This window comes from Hypanus sabinus, chromosome 8, assembly GCF_030144855.1.
Source record: "Hypanus sabinus isolate sHypSab1 chromosome 8, sHypSab1.hap1, whole genome shotgun sequence".
Classification (NCBI taxonomy): domain Eukaryota; kingdom Metazoa; phylum Chordata; class Chondrichthyes; order Myliobatiformes; family Dasyatidae; genus Hypanus; species Hypanus sabinus.
In genome coordinates this window covers 17,894,303-17,916,453 of record NC_082713.1, presented here as the reverse complement: position 1 = coordinate 17,916,453, position 22,151 = coordinate 17,894,303, and the positions used below count along the sequence as shown (strand labels likewise).

Below are 22,151 nucleotides of genomic sequence, written 5' to 3'. Positions count from 1 at the left end.
TGACATCTCAAATTGAGGTAAAGGAGCCATTAGGAGGTAGTGACCATAATATGATAAGTTTTAGTCTACAAATTGAGAGGGAGAAGGGAAAATCGGAAGTGTCAGTATTACAGTTGAACAAAGGGGACGTAAGCCATGAGGGAGGAACTGACCAGATTTGACTGGAAGGATACCCTAGCACGGATGACAGTGCAACAGCAATGGCAGGTATTTCTGGGAATAATACAGAAGGGGCAGGATCAGTTCATTCCAAAGAGGAAGAAAGATTCTAAGGGGAGTAGGGGGTGACCGTGGCTGACAAGGGAAGTCAAGGACAGTATAAAAATAAAAGAGAAGAAATATAACATAGCAAAGGTGAATGAGAAGCCAGAGGATTGGGAAACTTTTGAAGAGCAACAGAAGATAACTAAAAAGGCAATACGGGGAGAAAAGATGAGGTACGAAGGTAAGCTAACCAAGAATATAAAGGAGGATAGTAAAAGCTTCTTTAGGTATGTGAAGAGGAAAAAATTAGTTAAGACCAAAGTTGGATCCTTGAAGACAGAAACGGGTAAATTTATTATGGGGAACAAGGAAATGGCAGGCGAGTTGAACAGGTACTTTGGATACGTCTTCACTAGGGAAGACACAGACAGTCTCCCAGATGTAATAGTGGCCAGAGGACCTAGGGTAATGGAGGAACTGAAGGAAATTCACATTAGGCAGAAAATAATGTTGGGTAGACTGATGGAACTGAAGGCTGATAAATCCTCAGGGCCTGATGGTCTGCATCCCAGGGTACTTAAGGAGGTAGCTCTAGAAATCGTGGACGCATTGGTAATCATTTTCCAATGTTCTATAGATTCAGGATCAGTTCCTGAGGATTGGAGGGTAACTAATGTTATCCCACTTTTTCAGAAAGGAGGGAGAGAGAAAACAGGGAATTATAGACCAGTTAGCCTGACATTAGTGGTGGGGAAGATGCTGGAGTCAAATATAAAAAATGAAATAGCGCGGCACATTTGGATAGCAGTAACAGGATCGGTCTGAGTCAGCATGGATTTATGAAGGGGAAATCATGCTTGACTAATCTGGATTTTTTTGAGGATATAACTATGAAAATGGACAAGAGAGAGCCAGTGGATACAGTGTACCTGGACTTTTAGAAAGCCTTTGATAAGGTCCCACATAGGAGATTAGTGGGCAAAATTAGAGCACATGGTATTGGGAGTAGAGTTCTGACATGGATAGAAAATTGGTTAGCAGACAGGAAACAGAGTAGGGATTAATGGGTCCTTTTCAGAATGTCAGGCAGTGACTAGTGGGATACCACAAGGCTCGGTGCTGGGACCTCAGCTATTTACAATATACATTATTGATTTAGATGAAGGGATTAAAAGTAACATTAGCAATCTTGCAGATGACACAAAGCTGGGTAGTAGTGTGAAATATGAGGAGGATGTTAGGAAAATGCAGGGTGACTTGGACAGGTTGGGTGAGTGCAGATGCAATTTAATGTGGATAAATGTGAGGAAGGCAGGTTACTATCTGAATGGTGTCAAGTTAGGAAAAGGGGAAGTACAACGAGATCTAGGTGTTCTTGTTCATCAGTCACTGAAAGTAAGCATGCAGGTACAGCAGGCAATGAAGAAAGCTAATAGCATGTTGACCTTCATAACAAGAGGAGTTGAGTATAGGAGCAAAGAGGTCCTTCTGCAGTTGTACAGGGCCCTGGTGAGACCACACCTGGAGTATTGTGTTCAGTTTTCGTCTCCAAATTTGAGGAAGGACATTCTTGCTATTGAGGGAGTGCAGTGTAGGTTATGAGGTTAATTCCCAGGATGGCAGGACTGTCATATGTTGAAAGATTGGAGTGACTGGGCTTGTATACACTGGAATTTAAAAGGATGAGAGGGGATCTGGTTGAAACATATAAGATTATTAAATAAAAAAACACGAAATGCTGGCAGAACTCAGCAGGCCAAACAGCATCTATGGGAGGAGGTAATAACGACGTTTCGGGCTGAAACCTCTCATCAGGATGAAGGGTTTTAGCCCGAAACGTCGTTATTACCTCCTCCCATAGATGCTGTCTGGCCTGCTGAGTTCTGCCAGCATTTCGTGTTTTTTAATTTATTTCCAGCATCTGCAGATTCACTCGTGTTGCCTTAAGATTATTAAGGGATTGGACATGCTAGAGGCAGGAAACATGTTCCTGAAATTGGGGGAGTTTAGAACCAGAGGCTAGAGTTCAAGAATAAGGGGTAGGCCATTTAGAACGGAGTTGAGGAAAAACTCTTTCAGCCAGAGAGTTGTGGTTCTGCCTCAGAAGGCAGTGGAGGCCAGTTCTCTGGATGCTTTCACAAAAGAGTTAGATAGAGCTCTTAAAGATAGCAGAGTCAAGGGATATGGGGAGAAGGCAGGAACAGGGCACTGATTGTGGATGATCATTCATGATCACAGTGAATGGTGGTGCTGGCTCAAAGGGCCAAATGGCCTACTCCTGCACCTATTGTCTTATTATCTCAGACAACACCTGATGGATTTCTGTCTGTTAACAATATGTGCCAATAGCAGTTGTTATCTATACAAATTAACTTTCCAGTATTTGTATTTCAAAATCTAGTCCATTTTCTTCCAATTTTGATGCAATTCTTTCCAACATAACATTGAAGTCTCTGAATACAGTGAACAATTCTGTGTGAATTAGTGGTGTGTATTTTTTTTATTATTAAGTGCAATCGTGAACAATAGCCAGATCAGAAATGCTGATCAAGTCATGAACCAGATTTGATAAGGGAGCTTAAGATAAAAGAACTCTTAGGAGACAGTGGTCATAATATGAAATTCACCCTGCAGTTTGAGAGAGAGAAGCTCAGATCAAATATATCAGTATTACAGTTGAGGAAAGGTAAAGGTAACTACATAGGCATGAAAGAGAAGCTGACCAAAGTTGAAGGGAAGGGGTCACTGACAGGAATGATATTAGAACAGGGGAGGTTTTAGTTTTTAGGAGTAATTCTGAAGATGCAGAACAGTTCATCCCAAAGTAGAAGCAGCATCCTAAAAGAGTGGATGAGGCAACCGTTGCTGACAAAAGAAGTCAAAGGCAGCATAAAAGCAAAAGATGACATACAATAGACCACCTCCCCCCCCACCACCCCCAGTCTAGGGAAACATTTTTACAACTTCCATCTGGCAGCTCCTCCAGGGATCTTGCATGTTTAATTGAAATCGCTTCTGATTGGAAAGAACATATTTTTCCTTTGAATATTGCCATGGAGAGATTAATGTCCACCTGAGGAGAGGATAAACTTAATTGAATGTCTTGAACAGAAGAGTACTCCTTCAGTACTGCATGTGCTATAGTGGAACACATGCTTAGGTTTCAGGAGTACAATTTAAACCAGTATATGCCCAATAATTAAGCAAATTGAAGTTCAAATTTTTTCCCTATATTTAATACCTGCCCCTTCCAAATGGTAATTAAAATAAATTTGAATGTTAATTTTGGATCCACTATTCAATTCCTTAATCTATTTACAGATTTTATTTTCTAATTCTTTCCAAGACTTAGGGATTCTGTAATCTAATCCCTGAGTTTATGAATTGATCTCTAACATAATACAGTTGCTGTAATATTCTGTACTTTTCTAATAATCTTATAAAGCCTCAATTCCAAGCTTCAAGGTTAAAATGTCTGCATCATCGTAGCTTTGAAAAGCTGTTACAATGTTCCATCTTTTATATCTAGACTGCCCTGTATCTTGCACACTGTGATATAGCTGCTTTTCACCTTTCACAGGATATGCGAAACCTGAGGTTTGCTCTCAAACAGGAAGGTCGCAGCAGAAAATCCATGTTTGAGAATCTTACAAAGCATGCATTTCCTATGTCAAGTGGCTTGGTAAGGAATTCTATTGTTAATATACTCTGCCAATAAATAAATTGTAAGATTAATCCAGATTGAATGTAGTGACTGTATATGATCCATTTAGATTGCTTGAGCAAAAGCTTAAATTGTGAAATGGAAGTCTTTTATCGAAAGGTTTGCCACAGAAATGTTGATGAGTAGTTTCCATTTGGCTGCTATAGATTTGAATTGTCAAAACTACTCATTTAATGTATTTGTATTTTCTAAATTCAAAGCTTTTTTCTTGTGCGTCGGCCTTATCGTTTGGAAAAGTTACATTGCCTTTGAGGTCACTGCCTTATCATAACGATGTTCTTTGAAGAGATTAACAAAAGATATATAAATAATATAAATATGTTGTTGCAATATCTGCTTATCATTTTGGCATTTTTATTGAAAATGTATTTGTACATCTGTTTGATACTTTGATTGTTCTAATTAAAATGAAATGCTTGGTATTTAAATTGATGATTTTTGAATGTCTCCTGGATTAGGAGGAGGGGAGGATTCATTTTGCAAATGCACGACATCTTTGATAAATTAATTCTGAACGCAACAAAGACATTTGCTTAAAGGTGGTCCTGCTATTTGCTAAGATTTGGGTTTCCTAAGTAATTGGCTCTGTTATCAGGCGATTTGCCATTATATGAATAATTTATTTTGTTTATTATTTCCTAAGAAAAGCTTAATTGTCTTCATATTACATAACCATGCTTTATTAAAGGTAATGTCTCCCTTAAATTTTCTAATCATGTATGCACAGTGTTAAACATTTAAGGAGAAGGGCACATCAGATTTTCGCTATCTTAAAAAAAATCTGCAAAGAGGAAATAGCAGGAGCATGTATTGTAAAACCACTTTTAAAGAAAACGTATTAGGCTCACAGGGGTACTGTGCTGGGAAATGGGAACTTGTAATAATGAAATCTCAAGAGGAATCTAAATTAAACATGGGTAAGAATGATTAAGTGTCCCTCTCCTCTGTGAAAATATTTCCAGTGTCTTTTGGATAGATGCTTTGAAAGCATTGTTCCGATACTTCTATGACTTGTGTCTTAGAATACTGATTTGCATATCCTAGCCTGCTGCAATATTTTGCCTTGCTGCTCAAGATGTACAAACGAGAAAATCTGCAGATGCTCGAAATCCAAGCAATGCATGTAAAATGCTGGAGGAACTCAGCAAGCCAGGCAGCATCTATGGAAAAGATTAGTTAATGTTTTGGGCCGAGACCCTTCATCAGGACACTGTATGTACTCTTTTCCATAGATGCTGACTGGCCTGCTGAGTTCTTCCAGCATTTTTCGTCTGTTGCTGAAGATGCAAAGTATGTTGTACAGGTGCTCCTCAGTCATTAAATGCATAAATAGGGTAGTTTATCCATTTTTTTCCTATTAATGAGGATAATTAATGGAGGGTTGGAAATGATAGACTTAACCCAACTGTGTTAAGCTTATGAACAAAACATTTGGCGAAAAAAAATGTCATTGATTGGTGATGTGTGTTATAGCTATTTCAGTGACCTGTCACCATTTGGACTTGCAATTAAATACAATTTACCATGGTGGAACATGAATTTGGTATAAGTTGGCATCTTGCATAGTAGGGCATTAAAGATAGCTAGTGTATTAATACACCAGAGCATTAGATAAATTATTCTGAGATACAAGTTCAATCATAATATTTAGTGGTGCCAGTTCTCTCATAGTACTGCTTGGTGCTGATGTTATTCAGAGATACAGCACAGTAACAGGCTCTTCTGGCCCACACCACCCATTGGTAAGCCTCATGTTGCTCACAATGGCACAAATTAGCCATAGGTATATTTAAATTCAGACCATTTTCCATTGTGTATTTAATATGGGGAAATACTGAAAAATTGTATATCAATGAAATCAATTAACTTTTTCCTAGTTTGCCATTGATTTTTATGGTCTTCCCGTATTCTGATTTGAATTTCTTTTCCACAACAGTCCATGTTAGTGTCACTTCCTTCTTTACAATACCCCCAGTTTATGTCCCAGTGGCAAGATGCTCAATTCTAATAGTGACCCATCTGTAGTAATAACTTTAAGTTGATTACTTATCAACTCCAGACAGTTTTGAAAGTCAAGCAAGTAGAACAAGGTTGGGCTGGTTTGACCAAAGTTTGCTTGGCTATGTCACCTGATAGATCATATTGAGCGAATTTGACAATCTGCAATAACTGGGTGGGCTGCACCACTGATGTTTCCTTGCGCAAGCATCCTGCAAATGCTGAACTTCACATTTGTCTGGATTAAATTCCAACTGGCATTTCTCTGCTGAAATTTCCAACTGATCTATATCCTTTGACAGCTTTTATCTTCACAGCTCCTCCAATTATCATCTAATGGGCACCTGGGAGGATGGGTATGTCATTTGAAAGGTGGCATTCCAACTTCTGTGCTCCCTCTATGGCCTAGAAAAAGGCCATTCGGCCTATCAAGTTTGTGCCAAACTATTGCTCTGCTTTGTCCCATCAATCTGCACCCGGACCATATCCCTTCTTACACTCCCACCCATGTACTTATTCAAATCTCTTTTAAATGCTGAAATCAAACTCTTGTCTTGGTCCACGCTCTCACCACCTTTTCAGTGAAGAAGTTCCCCTTCATGTTTCTCTGTAGGAGCAATGTATTCTTGTACATTTTCCTTAATGTGTTTAAAATATTGCCATATGCTTTGAATAAACAGTAAATCATTTTACAGTGAGTGACAAGCAAGTTAAATTCTCTGTCCAAAAACATTTGCTTTGAAGGACAAACATCTGTCTAGTTCCAACGTCTTCAAAGAATTGGGGAAAACAATTTCATTGACCTCATGAGGGATGGGATCTGTTTCTATCTTGAACTGTTATGGGATTTTATAATTATTTATTTAAAATTAAAGTTGCCCATAGTTCCCCTGTTTTATGGCTGTTTTGCTCTCCAGTGACCTCTGCTGGACATGAATGTGAATATGAAGTGTCCTGTCACTGATGTGAAAAAAGACAGGATCACTGAATGAAGGCTGGACTGCCATTAATTGATTTTACAGTACTGTGCAAGTCTTAGGCACACGTATATTGCTAGGGTATATAAGTACTGTATTTGTCAACCGTGGAGCAGAGAGTGAGTTTGTAACAAACAAGAGAAAATCTGCAGATGCTGGAAATCCAACCAACACAAACGAAATGCTGGAGGAACTCACCAGGCCAGGCAGAATCTATGGAAAAGAGTATAGTCGACATTTGAGGCCGAGACCCTTCAGCAGAACTGGAGAAAAAAAGATGAGTGGAGTTAAATGATGGGGGGAGGGGAGAAACACAAGGTGAAACTGGGAAGGGAAGGAGTGAAGTAAGGAGCTGGGACGTTGATTGGTGAAGGAGATACAGGCTCTGGTAAGAGTGGAGTGCTGGGAGGAGTGTGGGTCAAGTGGCAGAGATGGTGTGCCAGGATTGAGGGGTGACGCAGGTACAGACATACTCAGCTCTGAGACACTAGACAAGGTCATTTGATTCCAAACAATTGATTTATTTGTCATTACAGAATTCTCTCTGGTACTTCCATCCCCTTTTCCCAATCATGATTTCCACTCTCCCTTTCCCCTTCCCACCCTCAGTCTACAGTAGAGACCCATTTCAGAATCAGGTTTAATATCACTCACATATGTCATGAAATTTTTTTCTTTTTACATCACCAGTACAGTGCAATACATAAAATTGCTACAGTACTGTGCAAAAAGTCTCAGGCATCCTATCTATATATGTGATAAGACATGAACAGTACTGTATATGACGTGAGGAATTTAACTAAAATGCCTCATCTCAACAAATAAAGGTGCTAAAATATTGCAGACACTTTTTGGGAAAGGCAGCATCAATGAAGTGAAACAGTTAAGTGTTTCATACTTTGTAGTGAAAGGAATTCTCTGGAAAGCTAACAAGTTTAAGAATATGGGGGAGGGGTCACAGGTTGAGGGGTGATTTGTCTTTTTAATAAAATTGCCAACTCATTGTGAGGCAGTGATTTGAGTCAAAACCTAATTACATTTAAACCTTTGGCAAGCTCAGAGCAACACAAGGTATATGTGTAGTTATCTGTAAAGCAAAGTGGGTTCAGATTGTACAGCTCTTGCTGCAACATGGTGTGGTGCAAACATGTAGTTGTCAGTACAGTGCTTCACATATTCATTGAAAGGTGTAGAGTGTAGAGAGGCATCCATGAATCTTTGCTAAGCTAGCTTTTGTGTTATACTTCATGTTTTAGACATCCTGTCAGATCTGGTTCATCAGAGTGGGGGTGGAGTAAGTTTACTAGAAAGCTCTATGTGTGAATAAATGATATGCAAACCAGGGGGGGATTTTCATTGCAGCACAGTGTATTTTAATGGAAGTGAAAATAAAAATTGTAGAAGTTAGAAATATGAAACAAAGCTACAAAATGCTGGAAATACTCAGCAGGTTATTAGGATCAAAACAGACTGCAGAGGGTTGTAGACTCAGTGAGCTCCGTCGCGGGCACAAACTTCAACACTATTGAGGTCATCTTCAAAAGGCAATACATCAAAGAGACGGCATCTCAAAAAAAGTGGCATTCATCATTGGGGACCCTTGCCTTCTGGGACATGCCCTCTTCTCATTACTACCAGTTGGGAGGAGGTACTGGACCCCCAAGACCCACACTCAATATTTTAAGGATATCCACCACCATCAGATTTCTGAATGATCCATGAACACCACTTTCCAACATCACTATTCCACTTTCATACTATTTATTTTTATACCATAAAAATTTTGTCTTGCATTGTATTGCTGTCATAAAAAAACAAATTTTATGCCGAATGTCGGTGATGATAAAGCCAATCTTGATACTGCTATGAGAAAGGACGGCCGTACAGTGGCATAGCACTTTGTTGCTGTCTTGCTGCTTCTTTCAATCCTGACCTTCAGTGATACGTGTGGAGTTTGCGTGGTCTTCCAAGTGTTCCAGTTTGCAGTGCAGGTTGATAGGTTAATTGGCTACCGTAAATTATCCTTGGTGTAAGTGATAGGCAATCAGAAAAAAACTACTGCATTTTAAGAGAGCAGGTGAAAAAAGCTAGCTTTGCTCTGAGGATGAGCTTTCAGTGAATGAATAGTCACATCCACTCTGTCTCTGCCTTTCAATATTCGATAGGTTTCAATGAGATAACCCACCCATTCTTTTAAACTCCAGCAACTACAGGCACAGAGCCATCAAATGCTCCTCATATATTAACCCTTTCATTCCCAGGATCATTCTTGTGAACTTCCTCTGGACCCTTTCCAATGCAGGCACATTGTTTATTAGATAAGGGTCCCACTGATGTAGGACCTATCTACATCTTAAGAAAAATATTAATTGGCTTCAACTTCAAATGTTGATTCTGTTTCTTTCTTCATGATATTGCCTAACCTGCGAAGTGTTTCTAACATTTTATACTGCATCTCAATGGATTTTTAAAAAAAAATCCACTACGTCAACTCAGGCCTAGGGGGCCAGCGCTGGGCATGATGCCAGACACTCCACTCCTCCCTGTCCCTCATCAGTGTGTTCAGTTCATCTGCATTAGCCGTGCCGCTATCTTCTGGGAGCATGTTGATCATAGTCTTGGGTTCATAGTCCAGGGTTCATCCTCCCATGTGATGACTAGGCTGGCAGGTAGCTCAGGGTGGCATAGACAGTGCCCCACTAGTTGCAGTCTTTTTGCCTCAATTTTATTAGGGAGCATCGATAGGTCGTCATAGAGCTCGACGTTCATCATGTGCCGCTGCCAACTCACGTCAAGAGCCATCCGGAGCATTCATATATAGAAAATTAGACTTTGATAAAATTAGGAATGGAACAAAGATATATTTATTCTTAATATTTTTAAATCGAGATACAGCGTGGAGTAGGCTTTCCGGCCCTTTGAGCCATGCCACCCAGGAATCCCCAGATTTAATCCTAGCCTAATCACAGGACAATTTACAAGGTCCAATTACCCTACCCACTGGTTTTTTTTTGGGCTGTGGGAGGAAACCGGTGCACCTGGAGGAAACCCACGAGGTCATGAGGAGAGCTTACAAACTCCTTAAAGGCAGCAGTGGGAATTGAAACCAAGGTCACTGGTACTGTATTGTGCTAACCACTACACTACCATGCTGCCCCAATATTCAAGGGTGTGTTAGAGTCAGCTGTATTGAAATGGGTTGATTTGGATGACAATTACTGATTTACTCTATTCTTCATAATCCTAACCTTGATCTTCAATGCTGGTCTCATTGAGATCTGTATGATTAATTCCACCCATTATAAACTAAAGGAGTAGTACAGCTATTTTCTGACCTTCACAAGAACAAAAAATAAGGTGCATGGATAACCCATCTGCCTGTTTCTTCAACACACACCCCCACCCCAATGCTGGTACAACAGGTTCATCGAGACAAATGGCCTGACTCTTCTATGTCTTATGGCTACCATTCAATATGAGTTATTTAGAGGTGAATGAATTTTTCAACAATCAGATCGTTGGAGGCTGTGGGGAACTGAGCAGCAAAGATGAAGAAGATGGAGGCAGATCAGCCATGATTACAGTGAACAATGGGGCAGGCTTGAGGGGCTAGATGGCCTACTCTTGCTCCTTTTGTGTCCTTGTGCTGGTGAAGTTGTGGTCCTTCGAAGTGCTTGCTGCACTTGTCACAAGAGGATCCATCCAAGCTAAACTTCACTTATTGCTGATTTAGAAACTGTTTGAAAAGTAAACTTTTTATTTAACCTGTAGCTGTATATACTTATTGCACTTTCATGATTGGTCTTTCTTGCTTTGTATTTTGTGAATTTTGTAGATTATGTAAGATGTGGTAAAGATATTATAATCAAATTTTGATTAATGTTTTCCTTTATTGAATTAAGTAGTTTCTTGGTGAATTAAATATGATCCATTATTGCAAAATAATCCTATGCATTTAACTGTTATGGTCAATCTTGCAAAATGCAAAATCAAGTTGGGTTCCTTTGAAAGGTTTGGACAAATCAATTAATTTGTTTTCTTAAAGCCTGATTTTTTTTGTTTTTTGTATAAAATTATATGGTAGTGGTAACATGTTGGCATTTCCCAAATTTAAGCTAGACAGTTTGAGATAAGATTGGTCATGAAGAGGAATCAGGAAAAACAGAAGATTGAATTTGGCTTCAAATGCTACAGTTGCAAGTTTTAGTTAACAATCTGACCTCTTCTAATTTTTGGGATTTTGAAGTGTTTTTAGTGAAAGACTTATGTCAGAAGTTTTATTATTAAAAAATGAAAATTATTGTTAAGTGATTGCATACAATAACCTTCTTACACTTTCAGCCAACAGATCCAAACAGCAATTAACTCCTGTGAATACTTTTATTTTTTAAAAAGTGAGGAATTTTTGTTACTAGTAACAGCATTTGTATCAATAATAACTTGTGTGTACATAGCTGTGTTGATGTTGGTAAATATTCTAAGATTTTCTCAGTAGCATTACTAAAATGAATTTAATGCCATGTCCATAAAGAGTTACTGCAGTAGATGAATTTAAGGTTGGTCAAGGCTAAACTCTAAGGAATGATTTAAAGGGGGAGATACACTGATAGACACAATAGATTATGCAGATGCTGAAAATCCAGAATAACACACACTAGTGTAGCATAGAGAAGGAAAGATATGATTTCATGATGCACCGTTATCCTGAAATCAAATCTTATTCCTTATTTACTGGACAGCATTACTTAGTTGTTGTTCCTTCTTGTGCCTTGTGATGCATTGCATGGTATTTATTACTGTTTATTGAGCTAGCAACTAAGGCTGAGTTGCTAGCTCAATACTCAACTCAGCACGGATGAAAAGCATACAAAGAGCTGGCCAGATTTGAACTCAGGGTCATTCACCTCGAAATCTGTTGCTGATGCCACTACACCACTGGCCGGCTAAGCATTACTTAGATTTGCTGAAAAATATGTTCTTCAGTTGTTTGGTTTCTTTGTATTCTTGTCTTTTAGCCTATAATAAGAATAACCTATGTATGCCATCTATTCCATGTATATAGTACAAATTGCTTAGAGGTCCCAATTCTCGCACGTATGGTTTCAATCATTATCATTTACACAAGCTTTAGAATGAATGAAATAAGAATAGACTCATCTTTGCAAAAAAAAAACACAACTTAATCCAAGTTTAAATTTGCAGTGTATATCATTCATATTTAAAGTGAAGAAAAATTGTCTAAATACCTTTGATTTGGATCTGAAATAAGTATTCTGTTCTTATTCTGGCTTGGTGTGGCTACCAGTGAAGCTCATTTATAGCTTCGTAGTGCATTAGTGGGAAACTTCATGGTTAACTCTTTGTTTTTTTTTCCTTTTATTCATGTCTCTATCTCTTCTGCTGTGAGAAAGGCCCCTAACTCATCCAAGAAATTAATGGAAATGCCTTTTACTATAAGAGTTTCAGGAAGAGTTTGTGCAATTTTTTTTAGCTTCGTGTTTCAAAACAACAGATGTCTTTTTTTCTTTAGGTCATATAGACTGAGTTTTGTTGGTTGAGAATTTTCTTTTGGGATTTTCAGTAATGGGGTCATAGTTCAGTATTAAGGAACTTGTTTAGGTTTGGCAAGTATAATTAGCTCTTGTGTTTTGCTTTGATAGGATAATTTCCCTCTCCTGCATGAGTACTGTACGTGGTTTGAAAAATACTATAGAAACAGCAGGGAAGTTAGAAGACAGAGTTGTAAGGAAGACACAAGAATTGACCAGTTATTACATCAAGAAAGATTTAACTGGTTGGGACCATATTATTAGAAAATCAAATATTGAGCAGGCAACCTGAAAGGTCTTTAAACCAAATAAAATGTTTCTGAGGATAGACTTCTAGTTGCTAATAAATTGAGTAATGAACTTGTAGTCGTTAGAACTCCACAGTTATTTGTTTACGTCTTTGGTTGGTGAATTTAACAATGATATAATAAGAAAAGGTGTTGAAACTCAAACTTCTGATAAGGTTTTGGTTGATTGACAGACATTATTCTTTTCCGAAATCTTTCCCAGTTATATCCAGTGTATTTGTGTTTAAGAACATTGTTTCCAAATCGCATTATTTTGAATTTGTAAAGTTTAAAAGATAATGGATGTATGAATCCAAAAACAAAAGACCCTATATCCTGGAAATCTGAAATAAAGTCAGAAAATGCTACTGGTAAACATCTGTGGTGAGGTTAATGACCTTTAAATGAGTTTATTTTAGGTTGTATGTATTTTTCTGAAGGATTTTTGACTCCTGGTTGCGAAACATGAGTATCAAAATCTTGGCCAAGACTGCAGAGCTATTTTTTTGGATGAATTTAATTATTTTTATAGTCATAGATGCTGCATAACCTGCTCAGTGTTTCCAGCATTTTCTGTTTTCATTTGTGCTGAATGTTGAAGTTCAGTCAGTGAAAACAAATTTGTCAATAGTTTTTCAGACAAACACCTGCCCATGAGTCATACAAAAAGTGGAAGATTTACTTTATCTGCCAAGTTCCAAAATTTGTACGCTGTATTTCCAGGATGGAATCTAAGTAACTTTTAATTTACTGATTCTGTGAGGAGAGGTTTCAGTGCCATAAACTAGAAACAACAAGTCATTGTAACTGCTTCAGTACCACTTGTAGGTGTTCTGTCAATGCTGCCTTTTGTTTTGTGTCTTTCTGCAGCATGTAACTTACTTAGAGAATGACAAGACCAACAGAATATTTAAAATATGGTTCAAATTTGTGCATTGTTAGGTACATTGACCAGGTGTTGTGAAACACTGTCTTATGCTAACAGAAGGTTTAATGTTGGTGCCTATGAACTTTTAGTGGTAGTGAAGTGATTATTTCAGTCCAACACAATGTATTTCTTGTCCTGACTAAAATAATTGTAATTAATTCCTAAAGTGAAGGCAAACAATTAAACATTGTTCAGCAACTATTCAGACCAGTTTCATGACCCACTAACAGTCAGAAATAGAATTCATTGTTTTTTTAAGTGTATATTGACTATGGTGCAAAAGTTTTTGTAATCATCTTGGAGAGTGCTGAGGTTCGAAAGTATATGTTTCCTGTGGGGTATCAGAACATAGAACCTTGCAGCAGAGGAACAGGCCTTTTGGCCCACATTGTTGTCCCCTAACCAATCAAATTATGAATCAAATGGCGAACTAATCTCTTCTACCTACACAATGTCCATATCCTTCCATATTCCTCACATTCACATGCTTATCTAAATGTCCTTTAAAATTGCGTAATGTGTCTGCCTCTACCACTATCCCAGGGAGTGCATTCCAGCTACTCACCTCTCACCTTAAAAGCTGCCCTAATGTCTAATAGACATTCCAATCCTTGGAAGAAGATACTGCCTGCTTTAATCTTCTAAACCTCGATCAGATCTCCCCTCAACCTCTGCCACTTCAGAGAAAACAACCCAAGTTTGTCCAACCTCTTGTTCTCTAAATCCAGGCAGCATTCTGGTAAACTTCTTCTGCACGCTCTCCAAAACCTTGGCATCCTTTGTATAGTGGTGGCGGCAGAGTTGTATGCTACACTTCAGGTGTTACCACATCCTTTCATGCTAGATGGACCACATTATGTTTTGTTGTAGCTTGAGCACCACAATCTAGGATAACAATTTAGAGCACAATGAGGAAGTACTTAATTGTTGGAATGACCATTTTCCTGGCTGAGGCATTTTTTAATATATTAGAGATACAGCACAGTAACAGGCTCTTCTGGCCCAATGAACCAACGCCACCAATTACTTCCATGTGTCCAATTAACCTACTAATCCCCTACATCTTTGGAATGTGGGAGGAAACCCACGTGATCATGGGGAGAACGTACAAACTCTTTTAGATGGCCGCAAGAATTGAACCTGGGGTGCCTGCACTGTAAGGTGATGCGCTGGCCACTTTGCTATTGTGCAAAGTGGTATCCTCTCTCACAAGTGAACATCACAGATTCCACAACTTCAAGAATTGAGTGAGGTCAATATTTACTCCTCAATTGAAATTACAAATCAAGTGATATGTTCATTGCCACAATAATGTTTGTAGGACATTGATGTGCACAGATTGTCTTCCTTAATTTGTACATTACAACAGTGATGCAGTTACAAAATGTTTCATTGGCGGATAAGTGATTTAGGAAGGACATCCTGAAAGAGATGTGAAAGGTGCTGTATAAATGTAATGTCTTTCTTATTACACTGATTCTATAGGGCAAAATTTTGCAATGATCTGTCAGTCCAGAATGACTCGGTTCTCTGGAGTAAGGTTTTGACTCATTGCTTTCAAATCCAAATGTTACATCATCTGATTTCACTTGGAGGTAATGGGCATTTCAAGTTCAAGTTTAATTGTCATTCAGCCATATATGAATATTCATAAGTACAGTCAAACGAAACAGTGTTCCTCTGGGGCCAAGATGCAGGTTACAGTAGCAACAGTCATACACAGCACAAGGCACATAGAGCACATATAAGATAGCAGTAAACATAGTCACACAAAAATATAAAATGCCCCCAGGTCCCTGAGTTCGTGAACGTTGTCAGCAGGAACGAGCTTGCAGCAGTGTGCAGACAAGCGTAGTGCAGCTTGACTTCCACCGAGTGAACACTGGGGTTATCTGGGCTGGCGATTTAACAATAATGTTGGAGCCATTTACTTGTATATGCACATGAATGCAGTCAAAAACTACAGCATCAATGACCACCCAAGCATTGATTGTTATCTAAGATCCAGCTAATGTTGTCCTGATATTGTCTTTGACCCTCAGAGCCAAAGAGGTTTTGGGCAATTATTTTACATCAGTACAAACTCTTGTTGAATCTACTCACTCATTCTGATGCCTGAAACTGCATGGGAATGTTCTCATGACACTGCAATTAACCTTTACTGTGGAGTTGGGGCAGTATAACTTACAGACCTTAGGAACTACAACAGCTTGGATAGTGAACAGCTTCATATGTGAGGAAATGCAAAATAGGCCATCTACAAAAATCTCATCTGCACAAAGTCATTAATTCAAGACCAATGTCTTGAAATGTTGCTGCATTACAGTATCTGAGATCTGTTTCTAATGAGGCAAACTTTTGGTCTACTTATTGCTCAAGAAAAGGTTATAGACAATTTGGGGTCATGTTCAAAGGTTGAATTAAATGTCAGAGAAATGTATCCATCGTGAAATACTTCTTTCTTCGCAAACATCCACGAAAACAGAGAAGTGCCTCAAAGAATGAATGACAGTTAAACGTCAGAACCCCTAAGACAGACAGACAGACATACTTTATTGATCCCGAGGGAAATTGGGTTTTGTTACAGCCGCACCAACCAAGAATAGTGAAGAAATATAGCAATATAAAGCCATAAATAATTAAATAAAAATAAGTTAATCATGCCACGTGGAAATAAGTCCAGGACCAGCCTATTGGCTCAGGGTGTTCGACACTCCGAGGGAGGAGTTGTAAAGTTTGATGGCCATAGGTAGGAATGACTTCCTATGACGCTCAGTGTTGCATCTCGGTGGAATGAGTCTCTGGCTGAATGTACTCCTGTGCCTAACCAGTACATTATGGAGTGGATGGGAGTCATTGTCCAAGATGGCATGCAACTTGGACAGCATCCTCTTTTCAGACACCACCGTCAGAGAGTCCAATTCCACCCCCACAACATCACTGAGCTTACGAATAAGTGTGTTGATTCTGTTGGTGTCTGCTACCCTCAGCCTGCTGCCCCAGCACACAACAGCAAACATGATAGCACTGGCCACCACAGCCTCGTAAGACCCCCCAGTGTTTGAGCAGCAATGCCCCCTCCCCCCACCGGCAATAAAAAGCGCATCGGTACCATCACGGTGCCCAAGCGTGTGCTAAGCAATAGCAAAGACACAGACCAAAGTTACCCCAAAGGCTTCGTATTTTATCTGACATTCGACAAACCACAGGTGCTCTCTCGCCTTGGCAAAGGAGAGGGAGGTGTCCCCCATTTTCACAGCTAGTGGGAGACATAACAACCCACTGGTTTACAATGTTAAAAGTCTGTTTTGTTGCTTTTCTTGAGCTCTGTGTCTGAAGATCGCAAAGACCTCGGGTCTTTGGGCCCAAGGTAAAAGATTTTCCGGTCTCCTGCCGTGACACCGACCCTCGATCCGCCCGTCTCCAGAGCCCTGAGATCTTAGGCTTCCAAACATGATGCCAAGGTCAACTTGGAAGTTTTTCATTAAACCCATTAATGTAAGATCTGTAACTTTGAATAGAAGAAGATAAAAAAGTTAACACAGCGAAATGGCCTAGAGCTGCTGCCTCACAGCTTGAGCCACTAAGGTTTGTTGCCCGATTAAATACAAATACCCAGTTTGTAATTTAGGGTGGCATAGTAGAGTGGTGTTGTGGTTAGTGAAACACTTTACATCACCAGCTATCAAGGTTCAATTCCCACCATTCTCTAAGGCAGGGGTGGGCAAACTTTTTGACTTGTGGGCCACAAAGGGTTCTAAAATTTGACAGGGGGGCCGGACCAGGAGCAGATGGACGGAGTGTTTTGGTAATACACCTCATAAGAGAAAATAAAATATCATGGGATATGTAGAAAACATGTGCTTTAATTTCAACTGAAAATGAACAAATGCATTACAACAAAATATCTGTCTTTGAAGTCCCATGGTATTTAGCTATTTATTGAAATGACTTTTAAAACACTGAAAATTAAATAAATAAAATACAGCTTTTTAAAATAGTAACAGTTATTATTTTAAAGCACTGAAAATTCTGTTATCCTTCAAGATATTATCATCATCACTCTCCTCCTGACTGTCTTTATTTCAAAAACGGTAGGAGATGCAGGTCTGCTTGTCCTGCTCCTTCTTATTCAATTGTCCCCTGTGCCAAAACTCAACAACGACCAGCACAAAGACAGAACAGTGACAGCGCGCCAGTATGCGGAGCGCGTTATTTGATCTGGAGTGCATTTTTTATTTTGAGAACGTACGTGCACCTGCGCACTACTCATGTCCATCACTTAACAGAAATGACATGTAACATGTAAGGCTTATTGAAAAAAATATTTTCAAATGCATTTTTTACATAACACAACGAAGAAAGTTATTTTTAATTTCAGTGGGAACAGTGTTGTTGGTCTCCCTTTTTAGCCAGCGCATCAAAGTCTGGATTTAGTTTTGTTGTGGCGATTCTCAGGATGCATCTGAGGTGTTGGTCAGTTAACTTGGATCTGTGGCTGGCTTTGTTGATGTTCATGACGCTGAACGCCTGTTCACACAAATAGGTCGAGCCGAACAAAGAGTAAAGTGCAAATGTGGAGTAATACGTTGCACCTCAACAATGTATATAGAGTGCGTCATCTATTTGGAAAACGCCAGAATTGCGGGGAAAAAACGTTAACAAGGTTTATTAATATAATTTCATCATGTTCTGCGGGCCGGATTAAAAAGCTTAACGGGCCGCATATGGCCCGCGGGCCGTAGTTTGCCCATGCCTGGTCTAAGGAGTTTGTACATTCTCTTTGTGACACTTGTGGCTGCCCCCGGCAGATTCTTGGACAGTGTTGATAATTGACACGAACGCATTTCACTGAATGTTTTGATGTGCATGTGACAAATAAAGCTAATCTTTTAAATCTTTAAATAACCATTTTCTGAGAGTTCTTGGAATTTTATGTTCAGTGTTGCAGGATAAAAGTTTCTGATTTGGGCAGTCAGTTTTGGTTTTCCAGTTAAGGCAGTAAACTGCTGCTATAATGCACCGTGAATATACTTTAGTCTAAATGTCAGATATATTGATGTAAAAAGGATACTATTTTGCCATTTCCTTTGCTTGGCTTCCTGTAGGCCCCCTCTGAATTAAGTTGCTAATCAGTGCTAAATTAGAAAGCTTGTGCTGTGGGCCATTGCAAATATTCAGAAATGATTTGCATTTGTTTGCTGGAGCTCTTTGGGTTCATCAAGTTACCACCAGATTTGCTTTGTGATTTGGCACTGTAGAGTTGTGTTTCCTGCCTCTGTCCATGCCAAAAAGCGCACACTTCCTTCTCAGCCTCAGAGAAGGGAGTAGCATGCCTCAAAAGCACTCTAACACAAGCCTGCCCCCTACCAGTGAAAAGCCAGGGACTGGGGCTCAGCAACTCTACCTGGAGGTTCTAAGGTCAGTGCGCTGAAGGTTGATGTAGTTTGACAATGAGAAAGCTCTTGTTTAGGTTCTTTAAAAAGTTGCATGGAGGGAAATGTTGAATTAAAATTTTATCCAGTCTTTGCCAGCTGTAACTTGACCTGCCCCACTCTCCAAAATGCAAACATGAAGACAAAGCCTTCATCCAGACAGTCCTGATGAAGGATCTCAGCCTGAAACATCAACTCTGTGTTCCTCTAGGTAGATGCTGCTTGATCTGCTGAGTTCCTCCAGCATTTTGTGTGTTACTTTGTTTTCATGTTTGAATTTTTGAGAATTTAATAAAAATGCAAAACCTTCATTTACAAATAAAACATTTTAATGGATTGTGCAATGGGGCATGGTGGTAATGCAACTTTCGAGGAACCAAACAAATAATCCAGAAGCCTATACTAACAATTCAAGTACTTCAGTTTGAAGTCCGCTATAGTAATTCATTTAATCTAGAGTTTAAAATTAAGAAGTCATAGCAATTATAATCATAAATTTACCAGATTGTTCACCAATCTCTTTCCACACACAGTTATGAATAATGGTGGACAATTTAAGTTGCTTAACAGAAGGCGACGTATTGAAGAGAGGGACCAGTGTCCTTACAGGGGTATTTGCTAATACTACATTGGAGGGTTTAAACTAAGTTGGTGGGGAGAGGGAGTTAATTCTGCACAAGCAAGTCATGAGATAAAGTTGGAACATCTAGTTGTAATGAGTTTGAACTGTAGCCAGCGAAAGCAGGTCTAGTTTTCAGGGTAACCAGAGACACAGTAAAGGCAAAGGAAGGAAGGAATTCTCAGTGATCATAATTTTATTAGTTAAAGATAGTGATGGACATGGATAGGACAAGTCCACAAGTTAGACAGGATCTAGTGGAGGTTGACTGGTTGAGCCTGTCTCATTCCCACTCAATGGAAGTAGGCATACTTCTGTTTGGAATCCTAATTTGTGGATTTGTCCTACCCTTATCCATCACCTCTTAGAGATCAACAAGGTTGCCTATGCCTCAAGCCGCAAGAACGGGTGGGATTTTTAATGAATATTTCCCCTCTTCTCGGGCTTCCATTCAGGTACAGGTATTGATCGTAACTGATGTTTCGAGGAACAAACTCTGCCATCTTTGTCAGAGATGATGCCTGAGCATGTCTAGTTCCATGGTATTTATACCCTGTAGTCTGTCCCTTCTGATTGGTTTGTTCTCATCCAATCTGCTTTCTCACCTGGTTTACCATTAAATTCCAGTTCTTACTTAGAGAGTTACTTTCCTCTTTATTAAAATTCTTTTCCTCCAGGTTTATTTCAGTGGCTTCCTTTACCATCTAGTCCCAAAAACAGTAGTTTTGTGCTGTCAAAGTCAATCCATTGTGACTGCAGTGTTCTGCTACCACCGATTTCTCCATGTTACCCAAATGGATACACCTCCTGTGCTCCTTGATGTGGGTCACGTTCTAAGTAAGAACTGGAATTCGATTGTAAATAAAGTAGGAGAATGGAAACTTTGATTGGATGAGGTCTATCCGATCAGGAGGGATAATTACAGGGGTATAAATACCACTGGACGAGACATACCCGGGCATCATCCCTGATGAAGATGGTGGAGTTTGTCATTGAAACATTGGTTATAATCGATACCTGTACCTGGCTGGAAGCCCAAGAAGAGTTTTATTTGTCATGGAAAGCATCAGGTCCTTTTTCATTTCCAGTCAGTCTTTGAGGAGAAAATCATGGTTGCACACGAACAAGGGAAGCAAGTGGAGATGTTTTGGAGGGCACTTATATTACCAGGGAAGGGGTATTTGCATCTTTACAGCTCATTATGATGGATAAATTCCCTGGTCCTGACATAGTGCATCCTCAGACTTTTTGGAAGGCTAGAGGGGAAGTTGCAGAGATATTTGCTTCATTGTAGTTGCTTGTGAAGTTCATCAAAACTGGATGCTGACCAATGTTATTCCATTGTTTAAAAAGGGATAGCAAGGACAAACCAGGGAACTACAGGCTGGACAGCCTGTCATCAGCAGTGGAAATTGCTGCAGGGATTTCAAGGGACAGCTTGTACCAGCATTTAGATAAAAATGCTAACTGGGATAGGGTCTAACTGGGAGGAGTCGGCATGAAGTCAGCAAAACATAGTGGGCATGCTATGTTGGCATTGGAATGTGTGGCATCACTTGCAATTTGCTCTCAGCACATCCTTGGGTTGTGTTGATAGTTAATGCAAATAATGCATTTCACTTTATGTTTCAAAGAATCTGATTAAATAAATGAATCTGAATCTGACCTCAGCCAGTATTTCTGGCAGCTTATTCTAAATTCACACCACCTGACGAAGTTGCTCTTGGTGATCTTTTAAATCTTTTGTCTCTGAGTTTAAATCTATGTCCTCTCGTTTTTAGTACCCACTGCTTGGGGAGCACACTGTGTTTTTATCCGGTCTGTGCTCTTTATACATTTCTATAAGGCCATAACTCAATCTCCTATGTTGCGGGTAATAGAATCCTAGTCTTTTCAACCTTTCCTTGTAACTCAGGCCTTTACGTCCAGACAGCATCTTGGTAAATCTGTTGTGCTTGTACAGGAGTTCCCAACCTTTTTTATGCCTTGGACCAATACCATTAAGCAAGGAGCTTGTGGATTCCAGGCTAGGAAATCCTGCACTAGTGTAACAGCGTCTTATTTTTATCAAAACAACCAAATCTATACACAATACTCCAAATGCTTCACCCAATGTCCTGTATCATTGCATCATAATTTCCCATCTGATGAAGATCAGCATGCCAAACACCACTTTCATCACCCTGTTTATCTTTGATGCCACTTTCCACAAATTTGCATTCCTATGTTCCTCTGTTCATAACACTCCTCAGACCCTACTCGTCCTACCTTGGTTTGATTTTAGACCACAAGACAAAGGAGCAGAAGTCAGCCATTCGGCCCATCGAGTCTGCTCTGCCATTTCATCATGAGCTGATCTAATTTCCCTTTTAGTCCTATTCCCCCGCCTCCTCACCATAACCTATAAGAGGTTATGAGAGGTTACATTGT

At 39.4% G+C, this 22,151-nt stretch overlaps 1 protein-coding gene across 2 annotated transcripts in view; it reads left to right on the top strand.

The window, feature by feature from the left end:
* mtm1 (myotubularin 1) overlaps positions 1–22,151 on the top strand; it is a 122,603-nt gene that overhangs the window by 57,416 nt on the left and 43,036 nt on the right. For both annotated transcript variants that reach the window (XM_059976735.1, XM_059976736.1), the window contains exon 6: positions 3,785–3,886. In XM_059976735.1, coding sequence (XP_059832718.1) covers positions 3,785–3,886 — 102 coding nt within the window. The remainder of the gene's footprint in view (positions 1–3,784; positions 3,887–22,151) is intronic.